The sequence below is a fragment of the Enoplosus armatus genome, chromosome 4 (genome assembly GCF_043641665.1).
Source record: "Enoplosus armatus isolate fEnoArm2 chromosome 4, fEnoArm2.hap1, whole genome shotgun sequence".
In the NCBI taxonomy this organism is placed as follows: Eukaryota; Metazoa; Chordata; class Actinopteri; order Centrarchiformes; family Enoplosidae; genus Enoplosus; species Enoplosus armatus.
The window spans coordinates 4245566-4258778 of NC_092183.1; the positions used below are offsets into that span (position 1 = coordinate 4245566).

At 39.7% G+C, this 13213-nt stretch overlaps 1 protein-coding gene across 1 annotated transcript in view; it reads right to left on the reverse strand.

Annotated features, from left to right (window-relative positions):
- The window catches only part of slc4a4a (solute carrier family 4 member 4a), a 53151-nt gene extending 41617 nt beyond the window's left edge, over positions 1-11534 (reverse strand). The window contains exons 1-3 of the mRNA XM_070904352.1: positions 11483-11534; positions 10685-10782; positions 5642-5715 (exon numbers count right to left, since the gene is read on the reverse strand). Coding sequence (XP_070760453.1) covers positions 5642-5715; positions 10685-10701 — 91 coding nt within the window. The 5' untranslated portion in view covers positions 10702-10782; positions 11483-11534. The remainder of the gene's footprint in view (positions 1-5641; positions 5716-10684; positions 10783-11482) is intronic.
- Positions 11535-13213: the final 1679 nt, after the last annotated feature.

The window sequence follows — 13213 nt, forward strand, 5'->3', positions numbered from 1 at the left end:
ACCCCAGAGCAGAGACTAACTTGGCATGAGGAACCATTGCTGAAGTACTACATTTAGAACCTGGTTCCTCCAACTGAAACACACGTAAGGTTCCTGAGTCTCATAACTGGTTCCTGGGCCCCTGGAAAAGATTTTGCAGTTGAAATGGGCTCCTAGCCTGCATTAGTTTTGTTTCGTGTACCTAATAAACAGGCAACTAAGTGTATAGTAAATGTTTCTGTAAAATATCACTTTAATGCTAGTTTTCCATACATGCACCACTGTATAGGCCAGTAGAGTTTCCCACCCCACAACAGTTCAAAAAGGCCACTGTGGTCGGTACAGTCAATACTTTGCAAGCCGACTAATGTTTGCTTTTTAGTTTCAGGGTTTAGTTTTAGTAAAGTCATACTGTATTTAAAGTGAATAATTGTAATTCTTCATCTTCTCTCCAATACCTGCAAACTTTTCTTTTAAGTTTAACTTTCCTGCTTCCCCAGAAGTTCAATAGAAAGCAACCTTTCACGATAAACATCAAAAGTCCTCCTGAAACAAAAGGCTCAATGCAATCAGTGTCAAACATCGCCTTTTGAAACACGTCGGGTAACGCTGAGCCAAGCACTGCACATGACCCAACCAGGAAGTGGCTGAAACTCCTCAACACAACAAACAATGATCTCTCTTGAAGCACAACAGGATTCATTATTCACTCGTACCACAATGCCTTGTTTTTTAAGGGTTCATCTAAATTCACTAACACCACGGTTCAGCATGCCGAGCTAACGCTGAGCATCAGAGTTGAGGAAGATTTAAAAAGATTTGTATTGTCTTACCTAAAACGTGAAGGGATACTGTAATTCAGAGGGAATATTTTTGTCTGTTTTGGTAACTTTAACCCTCACATGACACAGAATGAAAGTCAGAAAGAGTAACACTGGTAAACAGATAGGAAATGGTGAAAAAAAAGAGTGAGATAAAGGGAGACAGACAGGCAGAACGGAGGAACTCCCCATAAGTAAAGAGACTGAGAGTTGGAGACAGACCCGCATCACCCACACCAGAGCTGCTGCCCACTAGGCTTTGGGTTCAACAAAGATGGTACCTGTCCCATGTTTATGGGATAACATAAAAACACTAGATCAATCGTACACGGCGAAAACCCTCCCAGCATCGCCAGCCAAAAAGAAAAACAATTCATCTTCTCTAGGAAACAAAACTCCAAGTTGCTGAAAGTTCAGTCAGAAGACCACAGCAGATTAAACTGAAGAGTTGTAGTGTATTTCATGCAGACTGCGTTTATTCTTTTCATACCAGATGTTCAAATGGTTGCATCGATTTGAGTTTTTGAAGCCTGATACTGACATTTTTGCACTGAAACTGCAGATTTTGTGCTGTATTGTGTGCCTGTTTTAATATCTGTAATCTTTCCCATTTTCATGAAACATTGTAATATTCAAACATTACAAATGCCAGGGTCACATCAGAGAACAAGCTTCTAAAACACCATCACCTGACACTAAAACTCAGAAAGATATTGACATTTTTTTAAATCATGCATCTTGCATTGTGGGAAAATGGTGTTAATCAACAGCTCTCAAAAATTAAGGATTTTTAGTGTACATACTGACTGTTTTGAGTATACTTAATTTTGACACTTTTCCAGAGTAACACTACAATTTGAAACCTTCTTAAAATTAGTATGGGGTATTGAATTGTGACACAGCTCATGAAGCAATAAGAATGGATGCACTCTATTTTGCTGTGGCAACGTCCTGGAATTTACAGCACGCAGCATGCAAGTTGTCCTGCCTTGCAAATGCAATAAAACTAACAGGAGGAGTGAGGGACGTGTCAATGAAGCTCAGTCTATAAACACCCACAGAGTTTGGCTGATTGGACTTCTTCTCAGAACTATTTGAAATGATCTGTGTGGGTGTATAATAGGTGTGTAGTTAGCAATTAATTTACTGAAACATTTAAATGTCACTTAACTGCAAAAGATATGCAACGAAAACAGATTGTCATGGCTGTATTTACAAACTGAAACAATTAGACTTTCCTGTTGCGTTGATGAAGAAATCACCATCACCACCATGTCTGACACTAGAGAGCCGATATGGAAATATTCAATACTAATATGTACATCAAATGTGCCGTATTTCAGCATAAAACCTACTTCATATGTCAATATTTTCATATTACTTGGGGTTAAGTGAAATTAATCAGCAAATCCAGTCTGATACAGCAACTTTATAAAGAATCCTTGTTGTCTTTATGATGATATGATTTTGCCCAACTCCTTGGTTTAGATTTTAGGTTCACTGTATTGTAGAGCTACAAGTTCTGATGCAAAACAAATGTACCAAAGGAACCAGAAAACTCACAGTCACAGTTTATAGATAAGCTAATGATTAGAATTGAATTGAATTGAATGGTTATCTGTCTTTTCCTTCCACTGGAATACACAAGTTTTAAGCAATAAAAACTTAAAAATACCTTTACATAAACGCCCAGTATTATTGGTGTTACTTTTTACCTTCACATGGGTTTATTACACAACATTGGAGTCGACCAAAGAAGCAATCAGATTTGCCATACAGCAAGTGGGCATTACAACGAGACCCAGAAGCAGATGGCTGGACAGCGACAATAAAAGAGAACAGAGACACGGACAGAAAGAAATAAAGACCACGGTGCTATTAGAGCTGATAGATGAGCAATAAAGCTGGGCGTGACAACGCTTGCACAGGCTGAACGACAACAAGAGGTGAGAGAATGGGAGGAGAGTGATGGAGGAGAAGGAATAAAAAATAGTTGAGTCAAGGAACTGGAAAGGAAGATTTGCACACTGCCAGAGTAGCTTTGTGAAACAACTTCCTCTTCTTTTTTTTGGTGTGGAAGAACTTCTTTTGGAGCTGCCCGTAAGCACACAGTGAATGAAATAAAATCCTTGTGTTTGCTGGGACGTTTGTTTAGCTCGCTAGATTTCTGAGGAGAGGCAACGCCACCGCCAGTTTCCCCAGTAACCGCGCCGCTGGGACCTGCCCAGACCAGTGGGGAGGATGGCAACACGCCACACAGCACTGACAGCATGCTAATACAACAGCTTTAAAAATATGCTCTTGGATTATAGACTTGGATGTTGATAGTTGGACTTTTTGTCAGAGGAAATGATTACTCTTCCCCTTTGCTTCTGACTCAGCTGTAACAGGCAATACCTTGAAACTTTAACACAGGATCACACCAGATGTGAGTGTTTAGAAACATGGGAGCTTGGGCTGCGTAACTGAATCGTCTATCTTGAGCGTTAACACTGTCTGTGACGTCGGTTCACATACCAAATGTTTCGCTTGAGTGAAACCACAGACTAATCAGTGTCCAATAAAGACAATTTGGCCATTGGACCAAAGCTCCTCTTCCAGACTTTTATCTTGTAAAATGTGAGAAATGTCAAGCTACCTCATCTCTTTTTGTTCTTTTTATCAGTCAGTCTTCAGATCAGGCTGTCGGCTCGGAGCGAGCAGCGGGGAGGGGACTGAGCTCAGCGGAGACTCCAAAATAAGATTTAGCCAGCAGACGAGGACACACGCAGACACAGCTGAGACGCTGGTTACGCACATGTAGTTAGAGAGATTGAAGCAGGGTTCAAGCTGAGGTGACACCTGGCAAAATGTTGACCTGCAGCATGAGGGACACTGCTGTGCAAATTCCAGTGTTGACTGTTATTTTGTTCATGTGTACAAATAAGGTACTTAAAAGAATAATACCAGTGGTTTTGCATGTTTTAGCCCATTTCCTACAAATCACATGTAGCTTACATCACAGTTAACAAACCATACCAAGATTTGTACAACGATTCTACACAGCCATTGTTTTACATTCATTTCTGTACAGTACTAAAATCAATTAGCAGACTTGCTTAAAAAGTGTAATCTATCAAAGTGTACATCAACTCTGCATTCAGCTTTGCCTAAGTTGCATTATTACAGCATAGTAGCGCAGTTTGACTGAAAAGTCTGCTCTAAATAATGCAGACTTTGGTGTTCACTGTGTTCACTGGGTTACATAACTCATGTTTCAAGAGTCTAATAGATTCATACTGTACAGATATGAATGGAGTCCATATAAAAATTATATGAAACGCTACATAATGCATTTGAATATCTTCGGCAAAAATGTTAAACACATGATCTATAGTAAAGTATTTCAAATTTGCAAAAGTACTGGTATGGCCCTTTAATCAAGCAACACTATGGAGTTTATTGAAAACAAAAATTCATTTTTCTTAGTTTAGTCATTTAAATAGAACGAGACTGGGTTTTTGTTCTTGTTTTGTCCTGGAACACCAACAAAATCACCAACAACTAAAGGCTGGTGCTGGAATCTTTCTGAGTACTTCCGCCTAAAAAAACAAAACAAAATATGGAAGTACTTGGATGATAAAACTGGCTCCATGCCAGGCCCTTTAATCTGCTGGACTAGAACCAAGAAACCCGTGATGCTGGGTGCAGGCTAATGTCATCACCATGTAAACCTAACCTTTCTCCTAGGCAACAAGAAGCATCATGAGCAGTGAGGAGAATTGGAGGTTTGAAAAAAATGGGGACACTGAATCAATTTGCAATTTTGTCCATTGTCTACTGTATATTGGACAGTTTGCAAAAAGCTACAATAAATTGTTAAGAAATGTTGGGTTCTCTACAACAATGGGATAGAAAATTTAGAAATACTAAAGCAACTGCAAAAACAGACCACTTTATAGGCCTTATCTGATTGTGTTATTAGTAAGAGAGAAACTGGCCATGTCTACTTGTCTGCTGGTTCACTCAATTTTGCCTTACAAACAAGATTTTCTAATTAATTTATCAAATAAAATCAAAATCTACAGTTCACTGTGATCACTGTGTACAATTTCCCCCCGGGGATCAATAAAGTATTTCTGATTCTGATTCTGATAAGAACTTCAAATGTTACTGTACATTTCTTGATAGCATTAAGAAGATGAATTCCTATATTAATCCCTTTTGGGAAATTCTATTTTTTCACTCCGTTTTTCACAATTTTACAAACATAGGCCTGAAATACAAACATGCGCACACACAAGACCATAGACATGCAACAGGGGGAGAGAGGTTAGAGTGATGATCGAGCAGCTAGGGGTTCAGTGCCTTGCTCAAGGGCACCTCCACAGAGTACAATTAGAATATTACTATATTATCAGCAGGTAGTAGTTAAGGACACTTTAGTGTACTGGAGGGTTTCCCCCCCCTTTCTCTTTGTTTTCCTGTAGGTCTTTGCGGGGATTAGTGAGGTAAACACAGGATCACATGCTCTGTGTTCTACATCTTTCTTGTGCCAGCTCACTAAATAGGTGAGCGTCACAGTATAAGTGCAGGAAGTGCGCAAAATCTGGCACTCTCTGAAAGGCTAAATGACACCCTTCCTGTTTCACTAAATGAGTACACTTGCTTTGAAAAAAGAAAAACAATTCAGAAGAACTCAGTTGTTAATAAGTAAAAATCTGATTGTTTGGCTACACGTAGCATAGTTTTTAGACAAATGACTCTCAAAACAGAGATTCACCAACTTCTCAGGAAGGTAAAAGGAGACTTTTTTGATCACATGCAGAGAAATCAAAGTGTACAAGACCAGGTAAACTTACCCTCTACCTCCTCCTCGTCACAGATGTGCTTGAGTAAGGACGCCCCCCGGTCCAGCACCGCCTCATCCTCCATCCTGTAGTAGTAAAAGAGGAAGAAAGACTGCTCACACTTCTCCTCCAGTGACAGCGTGGAGCCATAGCGCTTCGGCTCGTTCACCTGCAGTAAGTTCGGACTGGGGCTCAGTCTGGTGCTGCTGGTGGCGCTCATCTCCACCCATTAAAGACTCATTGACAGACACGCTATGTGACTACCTCGGAGCTCTGAGATAGCACCTTAAGATCTGCTTTTCAGTAAGTACACCACCCTCAAGTGTGAGAATGTGTCGTCTTTGAGGAGGGCAAAGTGCGCAGTCGATAGGTACGATGTAATGGATTTAATCTCGCAGAGGGTGAGGGAGAGGACAGGAAGTCTCTGCTAATTGGGCGTGATGGCCACAGTGACTGGTGCTGCTCATGCGCAAAACATGCCCGACTGACTGAGACTTGAACCCATCAAAATCTGGATCTGGCTCCGTCTCCACTTCACCTATTAAGACACTGATTCAAGGTGTTGTGTTTTATTACTGGGAAAAACACATCTGAAAAAGTATGAGTTAGCGTTGTGTCTAATCAGTCACACGCCCACACACACACACTACAAAGCCTCTCCATCTGGTCGGTAATACCTGCCAGCCCCCCTCTCTCCACCACCCTCCACCTAAGAAACAAGTGGGGCATCACATGTCTGTCTACTCATCCGCCCTTACAGGATTACGCTGGCTTTACTTAAGTGACAAGACACACACAAGCTCGTGACAGACGGCTCGTCGGAGCCGCCGCCGCTCTCCAAGACAACTTCACACACGTTCATCCGCACCTCATACTGTTGCCCAACAAACATCGATGGGAAAAAGGATTAAAAAATGTTTCATTCAGGTTGGCTAAGTAGCTGAAAAGAAGTTTTGTTTGTTTTTGTGGTGGGGGCAATACAGTATGTACTCTCAGTCAGCTACTTGCATGCTGAGTGAGAGGCTGCCATAATAACAGAACAAAGAAATCACTGCACTCTTTAAGACAAACAGCAAATTTACATATTTACATTAAACCCATCTTTTTATTAGGAACTATGTCAGGATGAACAGTGTAAGCAGTTCAATCAATGAGTAAAAATGAACCTACACCTCTCATTCACCAACACACATAACACACAAATACCAGAATACTTAAGCCCTTTAGGCTTTATCCTAATGGGATCACAGACAATTTGGTTTGCTGTGTGAAACAACATTTTTTATCATTTTGTAACAAATTAGTTAAAAGGGTTAATAATTGTGTTTCAATTTTTTAAAAGAAATCTGTGATTGTGAGTCAGATTTGGCCACAAAAAAACAGAGCTTGTTCAATAATAATACTAATGATAATTATTATCAATATTAGTAGTAATAGGAAAAGGAGGAGTGGTGGTAGTACTAGGATTGGTATTGTTAAGCATTGTTTTGAGAGTTGTTTGTCCACTCACATAACAATTATTTTATTTTTCATGAGGCAGTAATTTAATGTTGTTAATGTCACATATACATTTGGTATGATAATGTCATTAATGCTCTTAAAACCTGGTCCATTCTAGGTCAAAGTGGACTGGACAGCATGGGCTAAGTGAAATGGCAGGGAGACACCCTTGACACACAGAGGTCAAAGGTCAGCTACAGAACAATACACTTCCAGCTGGTCAGGATTCAGCGTTCTGCTCAAAGACGCTTCAGCATGAGGAGACATTCTCTGCTCACTGCATCATGCCGCATAATCCTCACACTCCTCACGTCACTTATACTAACAGATTCAGTTCATCAAGTGTCATCAAGTTATTTTAACTCTGAGAAAAATTAACTCCGTTACCAGTATTTCTAAGCAATCAGGGTTGTTTTAACACTTGCTGATGCTTTTGACCAGCCACCATGTGACCATATCAGCTCTTATGTGTGGACAATCAACTCTCCAAGCAACTCTTAATTAAGTAAAAAATAACACTGGAACACTTCCGGTGTTATAGTAGTATAAGCAAACTACAGGTATTCTAGAAATAAAAGGCGTTCAAGTGTTTTTTTGTCAATTTCAGAACACGCCGACTTTTTAATAAAAAAGGCAAAATTATAATAAAATGCCACCTTTAGATTCTGGAGAAAGTTTTGGTTGCTACTGAAACAAGAAACCAAGTTCTAAAGATTTAGCTTTGATGTGTAACTTTGTCTGATCTGAGTCAACTTGTGAAGAGTTTTAAAGCACACCTCTTTTATCTCTGGACTTCACCAGCTTTCCTACTAATACTGGCCTTCCCACTTCCTCCATTGCCACCTATGGAACAATCATGGACATAACAGGCCAAACTCCCCTCAGCCTGAGCTGACAGTCCACTAACGTCTGCAGCCCGAGTTGTGTCTAAACTGAACTTAAAATATTATCAGACAAGGAGAGGACAACAGCATGCTTTAGTGAACTAATTCAGTATTAAAACATGTTTATGTGTTAGATTAAATCCTCTGTCATTGCTGCATATATTTTGTTATAAAAACAAAATTGTACTTTGCCCTGCTTTGTCTGTTTACTTGTAATTGAAAGTAATTTCCTCCATTTCCCACAATGCTTTTTAAGCCTAAACACCACACAGCAGACAATTTACAAGCCATCTCTTCCAACTTGCTTTTACCTGCAGATTGCAAAGTTTCCCTGATGATCACGTGTACCTTTTCCCTAGAATTAATTGTAGTTTGGAGGCAAAACAATCAGCCAACAATCAGAATAAACCCTGGCAGGGAATCCCTGGGGAGCCATTTCAGTAGCAGTAATATAAATTAGTTGGCAGAGTTTCTGGATTTGTTTTTTGAGATTCTGACAAGCTACCAAAATGATAAACGTTGGCTTTAAAGATTATATTGCAATCAACAATGAGAATATGAGTTAGGGATATAACAAACCCTTTACAGAATTTTAAATTGCACAATGACAGATAAGCTATCATGTGAATGTTTGATTGATTAATCCACCACATGTTTTAATAATGTGTGCATGCAATGACTTTAAGACAAAGCAGCAGGTTAAGCAATCAGACTACAAACACAGTGATGGTGCAAAACTCTTGTGTACTCTGCAGGCTGCTGATATTGGCTTGTACTTTGCGGCACAAAGATTCAGTTCAGAAATAAATTGCACCACAAAATGTAAAAGAAAACACAAAAGATGTATTCTCAAATCTCTGATTCTTCTCTAAAATCAAAAGGCCTCAGTCAGAGTAACTTTTATTTTTATGTACAACAATTGTGACCTGTACTTCTACTTCCATATATAAATCAGGCAAAACTGCATTTTGTTTCAATATCTCAATTTGATGTCATGACATTTGTCTATTTACCAGGAATAAGAGGGAAATGGACAACATTACAACACCTGTGCTTTTAAGAGAGTAAAAGTATTTCAAGGTGGATCAATATTTTAAGTTATGCATGTATTGATGATCAACAGGTAAACCTTCAAACAATCTCATCACAAGCTGTGCAAGCAATCAAAACTATACAAGCTGTTACTTTGCACTCTTGATTGTATATTAGCTGTTATCTGTCTTTCACTTCACAGATAACGTATCAGCGTCCCTGTCCTTGTAGAGACTACAGTAATCTGCATGTAGCCTCTCTGTTTGGAGAGGAGAGTGTGTTCTCTGCACCCGAGCTGATGCAACTGTCGACTGTGTCTAAACCATGGAAACATCAAACAGCCTGAAGGCATCCGGACTGTGTTATGGTATACAGTATCTGCTGCAGTCATCACATGAGATATGATGTGTCCAGGTCATGTATCTAGTGTCCTGTACTCCAATCAAGTCTGCAAAGTCAAATCCCTCATGCACTGAAGACAGAGTGTCATCAGTTATCAGATTTCCCTGAACCTCAAAGGGTTTCTCCACACAATAAAAAGGATACCTACGGTTTCTGTTAAATGATAGCCGCACTGGGCTTTTGCCTGACAGTACATTTCACTGTGCATGAGGTTGAAATTCAACGCTTTGTTTCGTGGTAATTGTCACACAAACCACACCAAAAGTTTCCACTGCTTATTCTACATGAATGGGGGTCATATGGGAAACAAAAAGCAAGATTCAGCTGGGATTTAACATCCTGGAACTGTGGTTCATATATCACCATGAAAATCACTCAACTGATGTTATTCTGGAGTTTTTAAATCACTTTTTCCTGAATCTTAATATTTGTTTTAGAACTTGAGGATATCAGCATTATTGGCGTAACAACAGAACATTTTTCAACAAGACCCTGTTTTGTGTAACTCAAAACCAGAACAATTTGCAGAGACTACACTGCAACCACTGATTGCACACATGTTAAAAGATCTATCCGACGGTTTGGTAGCAGTCCCCTTTTAAACATGCAAATCAAATGTAGCCTGTTTCCCTTTAAGATCCAATATATACCAACGTCATGCTTCTAAAACTTCTCGTGCAGCATTAGAGAAACAAAGGTGGTGTGTTTAGGGTCACTAGTCTAAACACAATGATATCTGAGGTACGTTTTTCTCCAGGGGGATCCATGCAAAGCAATTACATGGATGTTCACACTTAAACTGTAACATGTTCTAACTTTATATTACCTTTAAGGAGTTTGTTAATGCCCGGCCCTGTGTAGTTTGTCTAAACAGAGGGGGTTCATCAGGCAAGTTGAGTATCTCACATTTAAATCAGATATAATGTCAATGTTATATGAATTTGAAATACAGCAAAGTCAGCTACAACCCACCCTGTCTGAGAGAAGTGCTGCCTGGAAAGCATATATTTCACTTCTTGGCAGTCAGAGCACATGTTGTAACTTGTCAGCCTCATTACCGAACCACTTGTTCCTGAAGTGCACCTGATCTTTAAGCATTTATTCCTCCTTACATTAGGCACCAGTAGATGTTTGTTGGCTCTTCCACACACAGGTGTGCCTTATTCAATTCAATTAAGGTCAAGTAGCTCCGTGTAGAGAGAAACGCATTCCTGTAAAGCCTGTTGAAGTCACTTACTTCTTGCTGCCGCTCATCTCTTCAGGTTGCGTGTGATAAATCTCCTTAGTGAATGTGCTGAGCAGAGCGGATCACCGGAGCGGCTGCTGATGTTTGACCTGACAATGTAACACATGAGGAGGTCATTTCTCTGCTCTCTGTGGGCTTAATGCACACTCTCTTTCACCACCAAAGAGCCTGACTGAAAGGAAAGTCAAAACCTTAAGGACATTATGTAGCACAGGTATCATAGTAAGACTTATTATGGGCCTGATGTTGGTCCAAAAACTGATTGATTTGATTTAAAAACACAATACAGCAAAATGTAATCACAGGAGTACCGCAGGCACAAAAAGGAAAAATACAACAAATGTCATGCTGACACTCTTTGCACACCATTGCAACTGAACTGTAGTAATCCTGTGATAATTTCCAGGACACTTTACAGACTATATAATATGGTCCAGCTGCTTTCACAGGAGTTTGAAATATCACCATAAATCATGCTAACTGGCCAAAACAAACCAGACTCCCGCTGCGCCTTTACGCACAAGCCACTTTTCAATCGCGTGATAAATGAAGCGTTTCAATAAAACTTTAGACCTCGCAGATAGCATGACTCGAAATACATTAAAAGTGATTTAAAGCACGATAAGGTCGCTAAAGTCCTGAAGGCACCAGTGTCACGCTGTAGGAAAATTAACAGGAATGTTGTGATGATTTATGTTCAAGACGCCTCTTCACGCACGCACACAAGGCCTGAGGAAATGACTTTCAGTTGTCAACAACTTCAAGGTGGAACCAAAGTAAAGGACTTACCGCTGTCTTTCTGATCTTTGGCTCTGTGTTTGGCTCTTGCTGTCACCCCCGCGGTGGCATGAAGGTAAAGAAGTCTACTTCCACTGCTCGGGTGAGTTTGTATGTGGCATTGTGCGGCGGCTGCGCTCAGCATGCTGCCGCCTCTTTCTGCTGGACCATCCTTCTGTCAACGCCACTCCTCCGGTGGGAGGTCAAACTGCTCCACTGCCGCACCATCATCACTCTATCGGATTTTTTTCTCTCCATCTAATTGAACCAAGTCACTGTACAGCCATGGCAGGCTGGGTCGATGCTTGAACACACACAGTTCAGTTGTCAGCAGTCTGTGGGCGTTACTAAAAACAGACAAAATATTTGCACTTTTGTAAAAAATTTCAATCATAAAAAAGAACAGCAGGCTGTTCAAATAATAATGAAGCATGCATACAACAATAAGATACACATACATGTATCCTAATTAAATAAATAGTTAAACCAAGGCGTCTTACATTCTTGAAAAACAAAACTTGAGAAATGTTTCCTTAAATATCACTGATATATCACTTTAATGAATTCTTGTTAATGTATCTCTGTTGGTACTTGCACCTGGAGAAATGGACTGTTTTACATATTTTGGCCATAAAGCTGTGTGGCACTGTTAAAAGGGCGTGTTTAATGAGATATTATTGTGTTTTTTAATCCCAAATTATACAGATAAACTATTCCTGTAATATTCCTAAACTAGCATAGCTCCTCAGGGATGCTTGCAGGATTACTGCAGTGGCTTCATATGAGACTCTTGCAGGGATTGTTTATTTATTTCTGCTGTGAATGATGTAGTTTGGATCTAAGGCGCCATCTGTTGGAGGCGTCATGCCAAGATTAGCTGTCATCGGCTGTCATATACACCAATAGTGGCCTGTTATATCAGCTTAAACTTAACGGGTGTAACAGCAATCAAATGAAAAGAAGTTATGTAGGATGGATGGAAAGGAGGATTTAGGATACTGATGTGGGCAGTTAATTGTCCATTTTGGTCCAGAACCTCAAGTCTCTACTTGACTGGACATATCCCTGTAAAGTTTTAAACAAAATAAATTCACCCTTGCACCCTCTGCTTTGTTATTAAGTGTCTATCCCTCACATATCTTGAATGAAAATATCTTACTACAGCTGCAAAGTCTTTCAGGAACTAAGAAAAACCAGCCATTTTTTAAACTCCACCGTGCTCCTTTCAGACTATCCATCCATAACAGGTTCCAAATGGTTTCAAAACACTACTCATTAACTCGTGTCTTTCAGGAGGTGAAGTTACAGGAGTGCAAAACAGGGAAACCCACCAGATAACACTTGACATGCTCTCAACATATATAAGCACACCTGTCAGGGCGAAGTCACAGCAAAAGAAAAAGGAATATAGATTAATGGTTGTCAAGGTTGTTTTTTTTTCTCCACAAGGAAGGGAATTACTCAAATTAAATGTGTACTCTCCTTGGAAAAAGAAAACAAACCTTTAACCTGATAATCACTCATCTTTGCCAGTTTCATCTTAAATCAATGACTTGAGGGCAAATCAATTTGCAGATATGTGAATATCATATAACTGTTACAACATACCTGCTTGTCTCCACAAGATTAGTGGCACTGCTTTCTATATAGTAGTTAATGTTATCAAGGAAATAACAATATCCCTGTTTATATGTTGTTATTATTAACAGCTAACGTTAACTAGCTGAATGGCAAACACACCTC